This window comes from Leucopleurus acutus, assembly GCF_964270905.1.
Source record: "Leucopleurus acutus genome assembly, chromosome: 20".
Lineage (NCBI taxonomy): Eukaryota > Metazoa > Chordata > Mammalia > Artiodactyla > Delphinidae > Leucopleurus > Leucopleurus acutus.
Window position 1 is genome coordinate 55,366,056 of NC_139162.1, and position 18,176 is coordinate 55,384,231.

Sequence of the window (18,176 nt, forward strand, 5' to 3'; positions counted from 1 at the left end):
TCTCCTGTACCCCCTGAGTCAGTGAGCCAGGGGGCGTTCCTGCTGGCGGGGGCGCCGGGCCAGCTGGGGGTTGAACTGGGAGTTGTACCGCCTCCGCCGATCGTCCACCTCTTCTGGCTGATCCTCCTGGGCTGCCGTGCCTCCAATCCGGGCCAGCAGGGCCTGTGCCCGAGCCCTCTCGGCCGCTTCCCGCTGGAGACGTTCAGCTCGAAGCTGGTCCAGGGACGGGGGTCTGGGAGGAGATGAGAGTCGGTTCAGAAAGCTGGTAGTCCCAGGAGGCCCCGCCCTCCCCCATTGTCCTCTGGGAGGGAGCTGCCACCTGGGAGGGAAGCAGACTGGTGCTGGGACCCTGAAGCTGGCCTCACCACCTCTACAGGTGGGTGCCCCTCCACCACTAAGCGGCTGGATGGCACTGAGCACAGCCTGGCCCTCCCCATTCCCTCATCTGTGGGAGAAAGGAGACGGGTCGGTATACCCGATCTACACTCAGGGGTCTGCATCCTAGGGACACAAACCTGCTTTTATTCTAGCCCCGTGGTTCTCACACTCTGGTCTCAAAAACTGAACCTCAGAGAGCTTTGTTTCAGTGGATTTTATCTGTCAATCTCTTGCATATACAAAATGAGAAATCTTAACACAAGCGAATGTCCCACCAGCCACATCAGTGGTGTCGTCTCATATCATGTAGCCTCTGGGGACCCCGAGAACGAGAGTTAAAAAGTTAAATGATGTTACGAAAATAGGCTTGACTTCGCAGACCCCGTGAAGGGGTGTCGGGACCCCCGGGGTCCCTGGACCACGTGTTGAGAACACGTATCTAGACCCCAGAGCCCTCCCGTCCCAACCAGAGAGAGCTTCCATGGCGCCCGCATGGCCATGGCCAACCCCCAAGGCCCAGGCTCCTTACTCTTTGGGTCGTTTCTCGGGTCCCTCCTTTTCCTTTCTGCTGTGACTGCCATTGTCACCACTGTGCTTTCTCTTCTTCCCCAAATGTTTCTGCATCTCCCCCAGAGGGTCCAGGCTGTTCTTGATCTTCTCATCTGGTCCTGGACCAGACGGGGGGCCGCCCCGATTTGGGGGGAGCTGGTACCAAGGGAGCTGAGTCTGGGCTTCCGCTGCACTCTGGCCCAGGTACGTCAGGATGCCCAGAGCCTTCTCTTGCATCTCCTGAGGAAGACAAAATGTGGAAGTGAGAATGTCAAGTGTGTCTCCCCTTGGGGAACCCAGGGACACCCAAGGTTCCCGAGGCAGAACCAGACATTGAGCCAACAGGCCTGTCATGAGCCACCTCTGCCAGGTGCTGGGGACACAACAGACCAGTACGTATGGGGCTCCTGCTCCGGGGGCACAATGGGCACAATGGCAGCTTCAGAAACAAAAAGCACAGGAAGGAGGGGACAGGGTGGAACTGGTTTAGGTTAGGGTTCAAAGGCAGGCATCTTTGGGGAGACAACTGAAGAAAAACCTGAGAGAAGCAAGCAAGGAAGAGGAATGACTGAGGTGGGGGGAGGAGGCAAGTTCAGAGTTTGATGGGAAGTCCCTGAGAGCAGGTGACTGACAGGATCTGATCTACATTTAAAAGCCCCTCAACACTTCCCAACTATCTATAGGCTCTGGACAGCAGGTGAGAGACCTGAGAGGTCTGTACCTAGCTGCCGGCAATAACCAACACCTCTTAAGTGCTATGTTTTGGTACGGTTCTGAGTTCCCCACATTAGCTTGTTTAATCCCCACCATATCCCTAAACACTCCTTAGTCACACCTGACGGGCAAGGTGCTCCCCTTCCCCCAGCTCCATCCATGACTCTGACGAAGAGGGCAAGACCGACTTACTTTCTCTCGTCTCTTCTCTTCCTCGTACTCTTTATTGCCTCTGCTCACCCCCTTCCCTTCTTCCAGCAGCTCTCGAAACAGATCCACAGGGCCAGAACTGCTTGGGGCTCCTGGTGCTGCTGCTTCAGCCGCAGGTAGTGAGTTCTGATGCCTGGCTTTCTTCCGTAGGAATTCTGTGCGGGCCTGGGGGAAAAGAAAGGTATAGGCAGAACATTCAGAACCTAGATGTGACTCAAGGAACTGTGAGCCTGGTGCCGACCACAGAAAACCACAGGCCGTGGTGCTGGGGGCTGTAAAGAAAGGGAGCAGGGGCACTGGGAGCCCAGAAGAGGCACCTATCCCAGCCTGCGGAGAGGGTGGGGGAATGAGGCAACGCCTGGGTTTGTAAGCTACCTTTCAAACAGTAAACCAGGCGGGTTCCCAATCTCGAGTGACACAGTAAAAACAGCTACGAAGGCAGCCAATTCGTGTATTAGGACAGGTGATCTGAATTCCAGGCAGGGCTCCATGTCACTATCCCTGTTGATTTGCAATTTCTACTGGTAAATGTGAATTTTAAAAACCCTGACTACCTCCCAGCCAGTGTTGACAATCAGATTAGCCAAAGGACAGGAAGCTAGGTATAAACCAAACAGGTTAGGAGTTATAAAGAGAGCCTGTAGTAGTGTTTGTGTGTGGGCAGCGGTGCAGGCAAAAGGCTCGCCCGACAGAGCGGAACTGGCTTGTTCCACTGTCATTTCGCTGTGTCTTCCTCTCTGAAGCCATCTCACTTCTCTGCACAATGGAAATGACAGCCTCTCTAAGAACGAACAGTGCTTGAGAGATTTGGCAAGTCAAGCGCTCTGCACGGGGCGAGCATAGAGTAGGCGCTTACTAAATAGGGAGTTTGTGCAGGTAAACTAAAAAGTGGTCCGAGTTTCCTTGAATTGTCCAGGGCTTCGTTTATTCATGGGCTCCTACTCTAGGAGTGGGTAGAACCAAGACCAGGGAGAGCTCGAGGTGGGATACGCAAAAGACCGCACACGCTTCCAGGGAGCCTGGCCCCTAATTCCGCACGGTGTGCATTGCGCCTGCGCGCCGCCCCACTTCCGGTCCCTCCCGAGGCGCCTGGGCGCTCCGCCCGGCCGGACTGGGAGCTTACCTCTTGCTGAGCGAGCAGCACCCTCCGCTCACGCTCTTTCTCCTCCTCCCGGGCTTGGGCCTCGTCACGCCGCACGCGGGCGACATTGTCCTTGTTCCGGACGTGCCAGCTCTTCTTGGGTAAGATATTCATGGCGCCGTAGCTGTCCACGGACTGGCAGGCCCGCCTTCTAGCACTTCAGATTGGCGAGAGGATGGCCCCTCCCTGTCTCGGCCACGGATTGGTCCTGGACTATTTGGCACGCCCCTCTGGGTCTGTAGCGAAAGTTGATTGGCTGAGACGCCCACCTCCCATTGCTCGGAATTGCGCGTGGTGTCGCCTAGCGACCGCCTCTTATCAAGATTCTGAGTCAATCACAAGTGTCCCCGCCCGGACGCTACTGAACGCGGCCTCTGATTGGCTGGCACTCCCGCCAGATCCTCTCGCGGAAGAGCCCGCCGCGCCGACCCACAGGTAAACACATTTGATTGGTTTATGTCCCGCTGATGCCTTGCCCCGCCTTCTGGACGCGAGTTTCAAAAAGCACTCAGCAGCCTCAGCTGTGTTTATTGGTACTAGAAAGAGGTTCACTGGAGAGTCAGGGACTTAGCAGTGGATCCCAGGGCTGGAAAAGCATGGAGTCTTCTCCAGTTCGCTTATTTTCCAAATGATGTGGCCGAGGCTTACAAAGGATCTGAGGGCAGGTCTGGGTCTGAAAGTGGGAGGTCACCCTGAGCCAGGCTGGAGAGGTCAAAGAGCTCGGTTGGCCGAGCTCAGCGCCACAGCGCGCTGTGCCAGGAAGACTTTATTCTGCGCCTCCTGAGGTAAAGGGTAAAGAGAGGTGGAGATAAGACAGATCTTCTCTCCACCCGTGTCCCTTTCCATATTCCCCAGGACCCCTTCCCAGGGACCGGGCCTGGCTCACCGTCTCTATCTGGCGTTTGAGTTCAGAGATGAGGCGTCCGTATGAGTTAGCCAGGGCCACGGTATACGCCATCAGGATGCTAGAAGAGACGGAATGGAAGCTACTCCCCAAACGCCCTTAGAATATCTTCAACGTAGGGCTCTTTAGTAATCAGGAGTCTGGACCTCCTCCTTCAGACTCAAGAAGTCTAGTATCCCAGCCCCCTCCTTTCCTCAGACCCAAGAGTCTGGGCCCCCAGCTCCCTTCTTTCTTGGAAGCAGGCAGCGAGACCCCAGGTCAGACATTCAAACTCAGACCCAGGAGTCTAGGGCTCTCACCTGGAGATCAGCAGAAGGGGCACAGCAAAAGCCTGGGTCCCCAGGAAGAAGAGAAATTTCTGGGCAGTCTGAGGGAGCTTGCAAATAGACTCGGGGATCTCGGCCCAGATGGACGACTGCCCCCGGAATGGACCACACAGCTTAGAAGGTGGGATCCTGAAGTCAAAGACAGGCAGAGCTCAAGGATGGCCAAAAGTCAGAACCCTGGAGAAAGGAGGAAGGAGGGAGGGAGAGAGAGGCAGGTGCCTCTCACACTTACAGGAAGATGCTATAAAGCACAGGAACGGTGGAGATGGCCAGACCCAGGAGAAGGACCAGGGGGAAGAAGAAGTTCACAGTGGAGGCCCGAAAGGTGCGAGAGGCCGGGGAGCAGGTGGAGAAGAGGGTGATCTGGTGGGGGGGGGGGGGATGAGGGAATCTGAGCCCCAGACTCTCCTTCTCCACCATCCAGGAGCCCTGGTCCCTGGCCTCTTCTCCTCAGTCAGGATCCAGGAGCCCCAGTTCTTTTCCACTATCAGACACAGGAGTCCGTGTCCCCGCTTCCCTCAGACCTAAAAGTTGGGATGCCCTGGACCCCTCCTTCTCCCACATCCAGGAATCTGTCCTCCAGACCCATCCTCCGTCAGGATCTAGTAGTCCACGACCCTGGCATCCTCCCCCTACAGGACCCCGTAGTCACATCCCTCAGTCCCCTCCTCCCCCCAGGACCCAGAAGCCCAAGCCCCAATACCTCCCGCTTCAGACCCAAGGGTGCTCCCCACCCCTCACCTTCTTCAAATAGAAAAGCAGCAGGAACTTGGCCGTGTTGAGCAAAGGCAGTAAAGGGCAGAAAAAACTCCCCACCCAGACCACTGTCTGTGCGTAGATGAGCCCCAGCACTTCGTCAGGCACCTGGAACTCCAGGGTCCCCGCAAAACGACCCAGCGCCCCGGGACAGAGGCCACACAGCAGCCTGAGGGGCGGGGTGAGGCCGGGCCGAATCAGAGGCAGGCCGGCCACGGGTTTCCCCGCCTTCACCGTCCCGCCCACCAATCGGAAGTGAGCATATCTGGGGCTGGGGCGGAGCCTTCAAGGTTCTGGAGGGGGTGTGTCTAGAGGGCGGGGCTTGAGGCGTAGAGGCAGGCGATCATGGCAGTAGGGACAGGGCCGCAGGGAAGTGACTACCAAACTCGTGGAGGGGCGGGGTCTGCGGGCAGGGCAGTCAGAGGCAGGGCTAGAAAGGGGCGGGGCGAAAGAGAAAACTGGGTGCTGGGCGGGACCACAGCAAGGGGCGGGACTCTTACTTCCGAGGAAACTGGATGAGCAGCGTGACTGCCAGGCCGGTCAGGAGATCAAACAGCAGGAGTTTGTACATCTCCTGTCCCAGGCGAGTCTCCCAGCACTGAGGAAGGAAGAACGGGTCATAAAGACCTCAGGACCCAGACACCTGTAGACCCGAACGTCTGAGTCTCCAAACTGCAAGCTATGAGATTCTATCAATACTTTCTCTGGGGGCCTTTAGTTTTTTTTTTAAATCCATACCCCTGTCCTCAAGGGGAAGGTATTCTAGCACCCCAAGCTCCCCTTTCCTCCCAAGCCAGGGGTCCGGACCCACCGGGCTCCTCCTTTCCTTCAAGGACCCAGGAGTCCGTCCCCTCCCCCACCCCTCATCCTCACCGGAAGTTCTTTGTAATTGTAGCCACAGGTTTTGCACTCCTCAGCGTCCGCATCTCCCCCGCAAGTGATCTGATTCCAGAGAGAGATGAGCAGGACCAGCAGGGAGGTCAGGCGGAGAAACACTGTCCTGGCAAGGGGAAGAGAGAGAAAGGGAATCAGCACTGACCAAGTGCCCACCACGTGCCTGGACTCTCCTGTGTGGAGCGTGCTCACAATTCTCCCCATTTCCCAGATGAAGCAGACTGAGGCTCAGTGACAGGAAGAGTCGGGATTTGAATCCAGATCCCACTGGATCCCATATCCTGACGATTTCAGTCTCTTATTTGCTACAACCAATGTCCCCCGACCAGCCCCACCATCATCCCCAGCCCACCCCAGGAGTCCAGAACCTGAGCAGGATAAAAACGATCTGGCGGCTCCTGGTGTAGCCCTCCAGTGGGGCAATGAGCTTGAACACCGGTGGCAGCACGAAGTTGACCCCGGAGATGAAGATGGACGGAAGGTAATCCACCACGAGCTTCGGCAGTGGCATTCCCTGGATAAAAGACATATCCTAGGAGGGAGGGTGGACCAAGAGAGGAGGCTCTGGGGTCCTGCAGGAGCCATGCTTAACGTCCTCCGCCAGCCTCTTCCTCCTTCATCACCCTGAAGTCCAAACATAATCCCCCCACACACACCAATCCCTCCTCTCTGAAATTCCAGGAATCATAGGCCTCAGTCTCCTCCACCCCTGGAAATGTAGGTTCCAGGCCCTTTCCTCCCCCGGGGCCCTCCACACCTGCAGCTCCACAGTGGCCCCTGTGGCCCAGTAGACGCCGTAGAAGGCTGCCCCCAGGAGTGCCAACACCGCCATGTTGAGCAGCAACCGCACCGACCACACCCTGGCTTGTTGGCCCAGCGTCCGCACCGCAGCCTGGCGCCGCACCGCTGCTTCCTCCAGCTCCACCTAAGGCCGGAAGAGACGTCCACTTGGGTTCCATTACCCTAGGTGCAGCCTGTGGTCCAGAGCCCAGGCTCAACGTGAACCGAGGCAGCACCGCCCCTCCAAGAACATCTATAATCCTTATCTCAGCCCATCCAGGGCCCTCCAGGTGACAATTGAGATCTGGCTCCGCCCCCAAGGCCCCACCCAACACGTCCAGCTCCTCCCAGGACCCGCCCAGCACTCGTGCCTGGTGCTTTGGAGTTACAGTTCTACTTTATCACGCCCTTTCTGGCCACACCCTTCTCTTAACTTTGAACCGAGGAGCTTTAGGTACCGCCCCTTTCCTGCTGCTAGCTTTTTCCTGTACCCTTTGACTTCAGGCATCCCTGTAGTGGCCTTGGCCCCTTTCCCCCAAGGCCCGCCTCCTTAGAAGAAAGCTCCGCCCAGCATCTCTCTGGAGGCCCGGTCCCTGGTCTAGGCCCCGCCCATTCTCTCAACCCCGCCCCCTCGGGTGACATTTGGTTGTAGGCTCCCCCACCCCTAAGCGCACCTGCAACTCAAATAGGATGTTGCGCTGGCGCAGCCGCACGTGGACCTCCCCGCTGAGGCCAAAGTCCCAGGCGGAGAACACGCGGTGGCTGTAGCTGATCACGGCCCCTGACTCAGCCAACAGCGTCTGCTTCAGCCCAGACACCGAGCTAAGAGAGGGGAGATCCGAGAGACGGGGTGTAGCAGGACAGCCACAAGCGGGGGGGTACCCTTCTCCCCTTCTGGGGCAAACAGGGAAAATGAACTCTAAGACCTTGGGCATTTGGAGGCTGCTACCTGGTGGAGACACATACAGTCATTGTCGCCAAAGACCAAGAAAGAGATTGAGAGAGGCCCAGAGGAGGCCAGACACCCAAAAAGATAAGACAGAAACCTAAGAGATAAGGACAGCTCTCCAGAGAGAAGAGAACAGAGACTCTGGGGAGAGAGAGATTTAGAGGGAAGACTGAGACCCCCAAAGGGGGGCAGAGATTTCAAGAAAAGGGGACAGAGACTCAGAGAAAAAGAGATGGAGAAAGGCGGGGGGGACAGGGGGTCCAGAGACTCAGAAAAGGAGGGGGCAGGTAAAGGGACTGGAGAGAGGGGGACAAAGACCCAGGGAGGGGGTAGAAAACCAGAGAAAAGGAGAGAAACAGAAAACTGAGCAGGAAGGCTCCACACCCCCCTTCGCCGCCCCGGCTCTGGCCCCCATCGCCTCTCAAGTGGGCCCAGAGGCCTCCCACCTGCTCTCCCTGCTAACACGTGTGCCCGGTCTCCGCTCCCGAGCTAGTAGAGCCTTCCTTTTACGCGGATCCGATGGCATTCCCACTTAAAACCTATTCCGCAGCTTCTCTTTGTTTTTTGGCATGTGGAATCTTAGTTCCCTGACCAGGGGTGGAACCCGCGCCCCCTGCAGTGGAAGGAAGCACAGAGTCTTAACCACTGGACCACCAGGGAAGTCACAGCTTCTCTTTGTTCTTGAGTCCTAGGCTCCTTCATAGCATAGCCCCCCTGATCTGGCCCCCACCTACTTCTCCAAGCTCAAATCCTGTCCACCCCCCCAACCTCCTCCTCACCTTTCATTTCCCAACCTCTTTCCACCACAGGGCCTTTGCACTCACAGTCCCCTCTGTCTGCAATGCTGGTGTCTTGGCTGTTCACCTGGCTGGCTCCCTCCCACCATTCCTGTCTTCCTCTACAGGTCACTTCCTCAGAGAGTTCTTTACTGACCACTCCATCTAATGAGGGTCCCCGCCCATTATTCTCTATCACAGGGGGGCAGCAAACTACAACCCTGGGACCAAATCCTGTTTTTGTAAATACAGCTTGATTGGCACACAGCCACACGCACTCATTTTCCTCCTGTCCACAGAGGCTTTGGCCCGGCAGACTCTAGTTGAGACAGAGACCACATGGCCTGCAAAGATGAAACTATTTCCTACCTTCATTTTTTTATCAGAAAAAAAAATTGTGCTGATCCCTGCTCTATCGTATCCACCATTTGTTTTCTATATAGTACAGCTCCCAAACTCAAATTGCTGACTTGCTTGTTTATTTAACAGTCTTATCTCGAAATTTATCTCCCCTACTCGACTGTAAGCTGTATAAAGGTAGGGGGACCCCCATCTGGTGTTCCTGGGCCCTGTCACGGTGCCTGGCATTTAGGAAACACTCCTTTTTTTTTTTTTTTTTTTTTTTTTTGCAGTACGCGGGCCTCTCACTGTTGTGGCCTCTCCTGTTGCGGAGCACAGGCTCCGGAGGCGCAGGCTCAGCGGCCATGGCTCACGGGCCCAGCCGCTCCGCGGCATGTGGGATCTTCCCGGACCGGGGCACGAACCTGTGTCCCCTGCATCGGCAGGCGGACTCTCAACCACTGCGCCACCAGGGAAGCCCCCCCCCGTTTTTTTTTAAGTTCTTGGTTTCTTTCTTGATCCCAGTCCCTTCCCTTTGGGATCTCCCAGGCTTGCCTGAATGCTAGTGAGTCTCAGGTTTGTAACTTCAGTCCAGACTCCCACGTATGCAACTGCCTACTCAATATTCCCTCATCAGTCCAAAAGGCATCCCAGAATCAACTGGTCCAAAACTGCACCCCGGATATTCCCCAACAAAACCTGTTCTTTCTACAGCCCTCCCCATCTCAACTGACAGCAAACACCTGGAGTCATTCTTAACTTCCATCATTCACCACACCCCACATGCAATTATTAGAGAAGCCTGTGGGCTTTCCTCTTAACATATATACAGTCTCCCTTTATATAAAGAACAAACGGGCCAAAAGCAAGCTATAGTGTCAATAGAAACAATGGTGGTTGGGCACGGGGGGGGGGGGATGTAGTAAGCTGAAGAGATATTGAGGAGCTTCTGGAAGCTAGTCATGTTCTAGATGTGGATGGGAAATGTGCCAAGATCTATACTTTGGTTTGTCCATTTTTCTGTGTGTGTGTGTGTGTGTGTGTGTGTGTGTGTGTGTGTGTGTGTGTGTGTGTGTGTGTGTGTGTGTGTGTGTGTGTGTGTGTTGTCCTGCCACGCAGCTTTCAGGATCTTAGTTCCCCGACCAGGGATTGAACCCAGGCCCCAGCAGTGAAAGCACAGCATCCTAACCACTGGACCACCAGGGAATTCCCTGTGATTTTTTTTATTTTTAATGAGAAATATATATGGTCAACTAATATTTGACAAGGAAGCCCACACACTCAGTGAGGAAAGGATAGTCTCTTCCATAAATGGTGTTGGGAAAACTGGATATCCACATGCAGAAGACTGACATTAGACCCCAACCTTAAACCATTCACAAAAATTAACTCTAAACAGCTTTAATACTTAAGCGTAAGACCTGGAACTGAAAAACTCCTAGAAGAAAACAGAAGAAAATCTCCTTGACGTTGGTCTGAGCAACGTTCTTTTGGACGTGACACCAAAAGCACAAGTAACCAAAGGAAAAATTAATAAATGGGGCTACTAAAAAGCTTATACACAGCAAAAGAAACAATCCAAAAAAGGAAGAGGCAACCTACAGAATGAGAGAAAATACTTGCATATCATCCATCTGATAAAGGGTTAATATCTAAAATATAGAAAGAATTCATAGAACTCAATAGCAAAAGAACAAAACAAAACACCAACCAACCAACCAGCCCAAACAACCCCATTAAAAAATGGGCAGAGCAATAGAATAGACATTTTTTCAAAGAAGACAAGCAGATGGCCGACAGGTATATAAAAAGGTGCTCAATGTCACTAATCATCCGGGAAATGCAAATCAAAATCATGAGCTATCACCTCACACCTGTCAGAAAGACTGTCACCGGACTTCCCTGGTGGCGCAGTGGTTAAGAATCCGCCTACCAATTCAGGGGACACGGGTTCGAGCCCTGGTCCAGGAAGATCCCATGGAGCAACTAAGCCTGCGTGCCACAACTGCTGAGCCCATGTGCCACAACTACTGAAGCTTGCATGCCTAGAGCCCATGCTCCGCAACAAGAGAAGCCACCGCAATGAGAAGCCTGCACACTGCGATGAAGAGTAGCCCCCCCTCACCGCAACTAGAGAAAGCCCGCATGCAGCAACGAAGACCCAACGCAGCCAAAAATAAAATATTAATTAATTAAAAAAAAAAAGAAAGGCTGTCACCAAGAAGGTAAGAGATACAGATGTTGGAGAGGATGTGGAAAAACAGGAACCCTGTGCCTTGTGCACTGATAACGGGAATGTAAACTGATTCAGACACTAAGGAAAAAACAGTATGGAGTTTCCTCAAAAAAATTAAAAGCAGAACTACCATATGATTCAGCAATCCCACTTCTGGGTATTTATCCAAAGAGAATGAAAACAGGATCTCAAAGTGATATCTGCCCCTGCACGTTCACTGCAGCATCATTCACAGTAGTCAAGATATGGAAACAACCTAAGTGTCTGTCAACAGATGATATATTTTTTATATACACACAATGGAATATTATTCAGCCATGAAAAAGAAGGAAATCTTGCCATTTGAGACAACAGGGATGGACCTTGAGGGCATTATGCTAAGTGAGATAAATCAGACAGAGAAAGACAAATACTGTATGAGATATCACTTATATGTGGAACCTAAAAAAGCCAAACACATAGAAACAGATTAGAACAGTAGTTACCAGGGCTGGGGCGGGGGGTGCAGGAACTGGGGAGATGTGGGTCAAAGGGTACCAACATCCAGTTATAAAATGAGTAAGTTCTGGGGATCTAATGTACAATATTCTGCCTGTCATTAACAGTGCTGCATTATATACTTGAAAGTTGCTAAGAAAGTAGATCTTAAGTGTTCTCACCAAAAAAAGAAATGGTAACTGACTTGATGGAGGTGTTAGCTAACCTATGGTGGTAATCATATTGCAATATATAAAGGCATCGAACCAACACAGTGTACGCCATCAACCTACACAATGTTATGTGTCAATTATATCTCAATAAAGCTGGGGAAAAAAGAAATTCAATGAAAAAAAAAAAACTAAACTCAAAACTGACCACTTGTCACCACCCTGGTCCAAGCCACCTCTCTTGGTGATTTTTGCAATTGATTGCAATAATCTCGTAACTATTCTACTGCTGCCGCCTTGCCCTTAAGCTCTCTCCCTCCCTTTTCCTCTCCCCAGCTCCCCTCTCTTCCATAGAGCCACAGATTCTTTTCTTTTAAAACCTAAATCAGATCAGGGTGATCTGCTCAGGCACCTGCAATGAGTCCCATCTCAGAAACAATCCCAATTCTTTACGGAATGTGGGCCCATCCCCTACTGCTCCCCGCTCTCTACTCGCCCCCCGCCTCTCTCTGATCCAGCCCCACAGGCCTCCTTGTGCACCCTGAAACACGCCAGCCCTGCTCCTCCCTTGCTCCAGCTGCACCCTCTGCCTGGAATTCCTTTCTCCAGGTATCTGAGTGACCAAATCCCTCACACTTTCTCAATGTCTTTGCTTAAACACCATGTCCTCAATGAAGCTTCCCAGACGCCCTATTAAAACAGCAGCCTAGGGGCTTCCCTAGTGGTGCAGTGGTTAAGAATCCGCCTGCCAATGCAGGGGACACGGGTTCGAGCCCTGGTCCGGGAAGATCCCACATGCTGCGTAGCAACTAAGCCCGTGCGCCACAACTACTGAGCCCACAAGCCACAACTACTGAAGCCCGTGCGCCTAGAGCCCGTGCTCTGCAACAAGAGAAGCACCGCAATGAGAAGCTGCGCACAACAAAGAGTAGCCCCCGCTCTCCGCAGCTAGAGGGAGCCGGCGCGCAGCAACGAAGACCCAACACAGCCAAAAATAAATAAATTAAAAACAACAACAAAACACACACACAAAAACAACAGACTGGCCTTTTTCCAGTTAAGTGGCCTGAGGTGACCTCTAGAAATGGTTTGCTATTCACTTGACCCAGAAAACCCCACAAAATCATGCAAGTCAAGAGGTTCAAATCTTTGTGTTCACTTTAAGAACACTTGTGAAACTGCCCAGGCCATTAAGGGTATGCAGATCCGAAAAGCCGCCAAGTATCTGAAGGATGTCACTTGAAAGGAGCAATGCGGATTTTTTGATGATGCTGATTCACTTTGTTATACGGCAGAAACTAACACAACATGGTAAAGCAATTATACTCCAATAAAGATGTTTAAAGAAAAAAACAGAAAAAGCAATGTGTGCCATTCCGTCGTTACAATGGTGGAGTTGGTAGGTGTCCCCAGGCCAAACAGCGGAGCTGGACGCAGGGTCGGTGACGCAAAAAGAGTGCTGAATTTTCACTGCGCATGCTCAAAAATGCAGAGAGTAATGCTGAGCTTAAGGGCTTAGATGTAGATTCTCTGGTCACTGAGCACATCCAGGTGAACAGAGCCCCCAAGATGCAGCGCAGAACTTACAGAGTTCTGCTCGGTCGGCTCAACCCACACATGAGCTCTCCCTGCCACATTGAGATGAACCTTACTGAAAAAGAACAGATTGTTCCTAAACCAGACGAGGAGGTTGCCCAGAAGAAAAACCTGTCCCAGAAGAAACGGACGAAACAAAAACTTATGGCCCGGGAATAAATGCTGCAAAAAATAAACACACAAAAAAGTAAAAACAAAAAGCCCGCAACAGCCTGGGGAGTTCCCTGGCGGTCTAGTGGTTAGGACTCAATACTTTCACTGCTGGGGCCCGGGTTCAATCCCTGGTCAGGGAACTAAGATCCCACAAGCTGTGTGGTGCGGGGAAAACAAAACAAAACAGCAACCTGGCCCAGTATCACTGTCAGTCCCCCTCACCTGCTCTGCCTGTACCCGCTCACCCTCTAACAAGCCATGCAATCCACTTATTAGGGCTTATTGCTTATCACTGGTCTCTCCTGTTAAAATGTCAGCTCCCCCAGGACCAGACTGTTGGATTTTTGTTTGTTCGTTCTTTTTTGCCAGCTGCCTAGAACAATGCCCGGCCCATAGTATCTGCTCAATAAATATCTGTTGCATGAGTGAATGAATGACCTCTATTGGTTTAGCATTCTCCCCTCCAGAAAAGATGTAATTAACTTGCTTGCTTAATATCTTACCTTCCCCACTACACTGTAAGTCACAGGAGGGAGAAACTTCTCATCTTTAGCCCTGGCCTGCAGCAATCATGAAGCATTTTAAAATTCGATTGCAACTCAAACGGAGAGAAAGGGACCACAGAGCAAGCCTCGGGATTCTGGAGGAGGGCATCTATCACTGCTACTCCCCTATGGTCTGGGGGGCCTGGGTGTAGGGGTGTCACTGACCGGTGCAGGATGAGCAGCAGGTAGAGGAGGCAAATGGCAAAGGTGGAGCACAGGTAGGTGATGGCCAGGTGTGGGCGGGGCGGGTAGAACCCATAGAAGAGAGGAGACCATTCTAGAAAACCCTGGGGGAGGAAAGGCAGGGCAGGGGTCACCACGGGGCTGGGCAGAGGCAGGGTTCAGGGAGCTGGGCCATCAGGGTCGGGGGTCACTGAGGGCACCAAGGCTCAGAGCGGGGGCTTCCCAGGGACCCAGGCACGCACCTCTCCGGAGAGGAAATTGAAGAGATGGGTGGAGAAGGTGACCAGGCTCTGAGAGCCGGGCATGTAGGAGCCGCAGGGTGAGGAGGCGTTAGGGGCAGGGGGACCAGGGGGAGCCCCTTCCAACCAGGTGGGCAGCAGAATCATGCAGGCTGTAAGCACGGAGGCCAGCACGTTGAGAAGCAGCAGGAAGCGCAGCAGGGAGAAGTAGGACTCTGTGCCGGCGCCAAACTGGCCTGCAGGGGGCAGCAGACAGGCCGCGGGCTCCTTTCTGGTCCCAGACCCCTCCTCCCTCAGACCCGGGAGTCCAGCCCCCAGCCCCTCCTCCCTCAGACCCAAGGGTCCAGCCCCCAGCCCCTCCTCCCTCAGGCCCAGGGGTCCAGCCCCTCCCCCCTCAGGCCCAGGGGTCCAGCCCCCAGACTCCTCCTCCCTCAGACCCAGGGGTCCAGCCCCCAGCCCCTCCTCCCTCAGACCCGGGAGTCCAGCCCCCAGCCCCTCCTCCCTCAGACCCAGGGGTCCAGCCCCCAGCCCCTCCTCCCTCAGGCCCAGGGGTCCAGGCCCCCAGCCCCTCAGCCCTCAGACCCAGGAGTCCAGTCCCGTCCCAAGATGCCAGACCAAAGCCCACGGTACCCCCAATCCTCTTCAGCGTCCAATCCCAGGGCTGCACGGAGCGCAGGCCTTCCCGCACCTTCTCCTTGGACCTCCGAAGCAGAAGAGTCCAGTGGGTGGCCCTGGACCCCGAGCCCTGAGCCACTTGGTTCCTGGCAAGGCCCTGTCTGGGAGCGAAACAGAGTCAGACACAGAAAAGGAGGGGCTTAGTGGCCCCAAATGGAAACCACCCACATGTAGAAACAACCCAATCCTTGAACCAGGAAGTTAGTTGAAATATATTCCTAACACGGGATACTCCATAGCAATGAAAAGAAACACACCTAATGCTCGGCATAGGAAGACAGACAGAAAATAGACTGCAGAGTTCGATTTACACAAAGGCACAGAGCAAACACAGTTAAACTCTTCTCTTTAGGGCTGCGCACACAGGTGGCAACGCTATGAAGAAAAGCAAGGAATGATCCTCAGTGAAAGTCTGGGAAGAAGAAAGCGGGGGTGCCCTAGGTGGCGTTTACCTGGACCCTCACTTTGGGAAAACTCTTTAAGTTTCTACATGACGTTTCATGCACTTTTCTGTCAGCAAATACCATCATAAAGTAAAAAATGAAAAAAAAAGGAAGAAAGGTAGGTGTGATATTGTGATTTATAATAAGAAATATATATTTGGTAGTGTATGATGATCTTACATGTGGAATCTAAAAAAACCGAACTCAAAAAAATAAATAAATAAAAATTAAAACAAACAAACAAACCAAACTCAAAAGAGCGTAGGATGGTGTTTACCAGGGGCTGTGGGGGTAGGGTAGGGAAATGGAGACGTTGGTCAAAGAGAACAAACTTCCAGTTATAAGATGAATAAATTCCAGGGATTTAAGGTACAGCATGGTGATTGTAGCTCATAATACTGTGTTGTACACTTGAAGCTTGCTAGGAGAGTAGACAGTCAATGTTCTGACCACTGAAAAGAAATAGTAATTATTTGACATGATGGAGATGTTAGCTAGCACTACTGGGATAATCATTTTGTAATATATCAATATAAGTACAGGGCTTCCCTGGTGGCACAGAAAATCCCACATGCCGTGGAGCGGCTGGGCCCGTGAGCCATGGCCGCTGAGCCTGCGCGTCCGGAGCCTGTGCTCCACAACGGGAGAGGCCACAGCAGTGAGAGGCCCGCGTACCGCAAAAAAAAAAAAAAAAAAAAAATCAAATCAACACATTGTACACCTTAAACTTGCACGATGCTGTATGTCAACTGTATCTAAATAAAACTGGAAAAAATTTTTTAAAAAAGAAGTATATATTCGGTCTTTGTCCTGTTTCTGGCACACAGTTCCTAAATCCTTGAATTTCCTAAGTGGTGACAGTGATAAAGGTGCGTTTTTTTATGTTAATGAGGTTATATCTCCAGGTAGATAGCGTCAGAATTGAGTTGAGCTGTTGGACATCAAGCTAGTGTCAGAGCATTGCTTGGTGTGGGGAAAATTCTCCACATATCGGAATCGGTGTCAGGATTATGTAAGGAAAAGGGTCAGTTTTCAAGGGCTCCCTGAAGAGTCACACAGGACCCCGTTCTCGGAAGGGCGTCCCACTTGCTGTGCTGTTTGAATGCTGTGCTGTTGCCGTCTTAAGATGAGTACTAATTGTGGAACAGGAGACCCAGCATTTTCAGCTTTCACTGGGTACTGTAAATTATGTAGCGGGAGAGAGGCAAGAAAGAAATCAAAGAGTGATAGGCTTTGGAGAGGGGGAGGCAGAGACAGACATAAAGCAGAGAGGAAAAAAACCTGACTGTTTCAGACACCCAGAGAGAAATAGAGGCAGACAGCCTTGGAGGGACAGAAGACACAAGAGACGAGAACTTGGGAGAGAGAGAGGAGAAAGAATCCCGGAGGCAGGACTCCTTGGAATCAGAGAAGCACAAACACAGACTGGAGAAAAAGGAGCCCAGAGGCAGCTCTGAGAGAGGCAAGGACCGACAGAAGGACAGAGTGAGATGGAGACAGAGCCTCCAACAAGTGGGAGGATGGTCCACACCTGGCTGGGAAGTGGGAGGTGGGCCTCACCTGTGTGCCCGTCTGGCCTGCATGGGCCACGGCAGTTCCCGGGAAGGGCCAGGCTCCTGCAGCTCCTTTTGTGTGGCTTCTGCAACGGACTGGATGCTCCTCTGTCCGTCCTCCTCCTCCTCCAGGGCCCCCCAGGGCAGCACCCCAGGGCCTCGGTACCGAAGGGTAGCAGCACTGGGGAGCTCATTAAGCACAGAGGACAGCGATGGACCTGGGGCAGGAGGACAGGCGGCTGGGAGTCCAGGCGTCCAGGCCCCCAGCCCCTCCTCCCTCAGACCCAGGGGTCCGGGCCCCCAGCCCTCCCCCCTCAGACCCAGGGGTCCGGGCCCCCAGCCCTCCGCCCTCAGACCCAGGGATCTGGGCCCCCAGCCCTCCCCCCTCAGACCCAGGGGTCCGGGCCCCCAGCCCTCCCCCCTCAGACCCAGGGGTGCAGGCCCCCAGCCCCTCCCCCGTCAGATCCGGGAGTTTGGAATCCCCGGTCCCAGACACCAGCCCCATAACCCTGCCAAGCACCCAAGTGTGGCCCCTCCAGGCCCCTCCTACCCCAGGGCTGAGGAGTCCGCTCCTCAACTTCCTTTTCCGTCTAATTCAGGTTGTGATCCTGGCCCCTCCCATTCCTCAGATAGCCTCAGATACTCCAGCCCCTAGCCCTCTCCTCCTCCAAGACTCCGGGTCTCCAGGACCCAGAAGTCCCAGCCTCTGGGTCCCCTGTCCCCCAGAGACCCGGGAGCCGAAGCCCCTCCCCCTTCGGCCCTGGGGTCCCAGGAGGCAGACCTCCGTTCTCCGCCTCCCTCAGGACTTCTGCCAACCAGGGGAGTGGAACCTGACCTTCCTCGGGCTCCCCTACCTGTTCTGGTCTCCCGGGGTGCCGGCCATCCCCCAGAGGAGGCCCAGGCCTCCTGTTCCCACATCGGGCTCTCTTCAATGGCCCCAGCCGCGGATCTGTTCCCGTCTCTAGGACCAGCAGAGCAGGGACTGCCCCAGGTGAGGGAGGAGCCTGAGACAGGGGCATACCTGGCCGCCAGGTGGCCTGAGGAAATACCCGGCACTTCCCATAAACTATCAGGGCCTCTGCTCCGAAAGGTCTCCTGGGAGCTGAAGTCCACAGATGCCTGCGTGGCTCCCGGGGGGGACGGGTGGTAGCACATCACAGAGGGATGCGGTGGTACGAGTCCCCCCACAT

The 18,176-nt window shown here is 53.6% G+C and overlaps 2 protein-coding genes and 1 pseudogene across 3 annotated transcripts; 1 reads left to right on the top strand and 2 right to left on the bottom strand.

Moving 5' to 3' along the window:
• Positions 1-2: 2 nt before the first annotated feature.
• On the bottom strand, positions 3-3,106 carry LENG1 (leukocyte receptor cluster member 1; the record flags this gene model as incomplete). Its single annotated transcript, XM_082863555.1, has 4 exons — positions 3-232; positions 908-1,167; positions 1,834-2,016; positions 2,975-3,106. The coding sequence occupies 4 exons, from the start codon at positions 3,104-3,106 to the stop codon at positions 19-21; spliced, it is 789 nt and encodes a 262-aa protein (XP_082719681.1). The 3' UTR covers positions 3-18.
• A 473-nt stretch (positions 3,107-3,579) lies between these two features.
• Positions 3,580-17,921, bottom strand: TMC4 (transmembrane channel like 4). The gene is made up of 15 exons (XM_082863515.1): positions 17,841-17,921; positions 16,994-17,204; positions 14,946-15,091; positions 14,319-14,551; positions 14,059-14,180; positions 7,327-7,474; positions 6,630-6,797; positions 6,241-6,404; positions 5,852-5,978; positions 5,479-5,576; positions 4,964-5,147; positions 4,455-4,585; positions 4,196-4,351; positions 3,879-3,957; positions 3,580-3,772 (listed from the first exon to the last, which is right to left on the bottom strand). The coding sequence occupies exons 1-15, from the start codon at positions 17,902-17,904 to the stop codon at positions 3,704-3,706; spliced, it is 2,100 nt and encodes a 699-aa protein (XP_082719641.1). The 5' UTR covers positions 17,905-17,921; the 3' UTR covers positions 3,580-3,703.
• On the top strand, positions 12,684-13,638 carry LOC309977076 (large ribosomal subunit protein uL22-like; annotated as a pseudogene). The gene is made up of 2 exons: positions 12,684-12,833; positions 12,956-13,638. The product of its transcript is annotated as a large ribosomal subunit protein uL22-like (transcript).
• Positions 17,922-18,176: the final 255 nt, after the last annotated feature.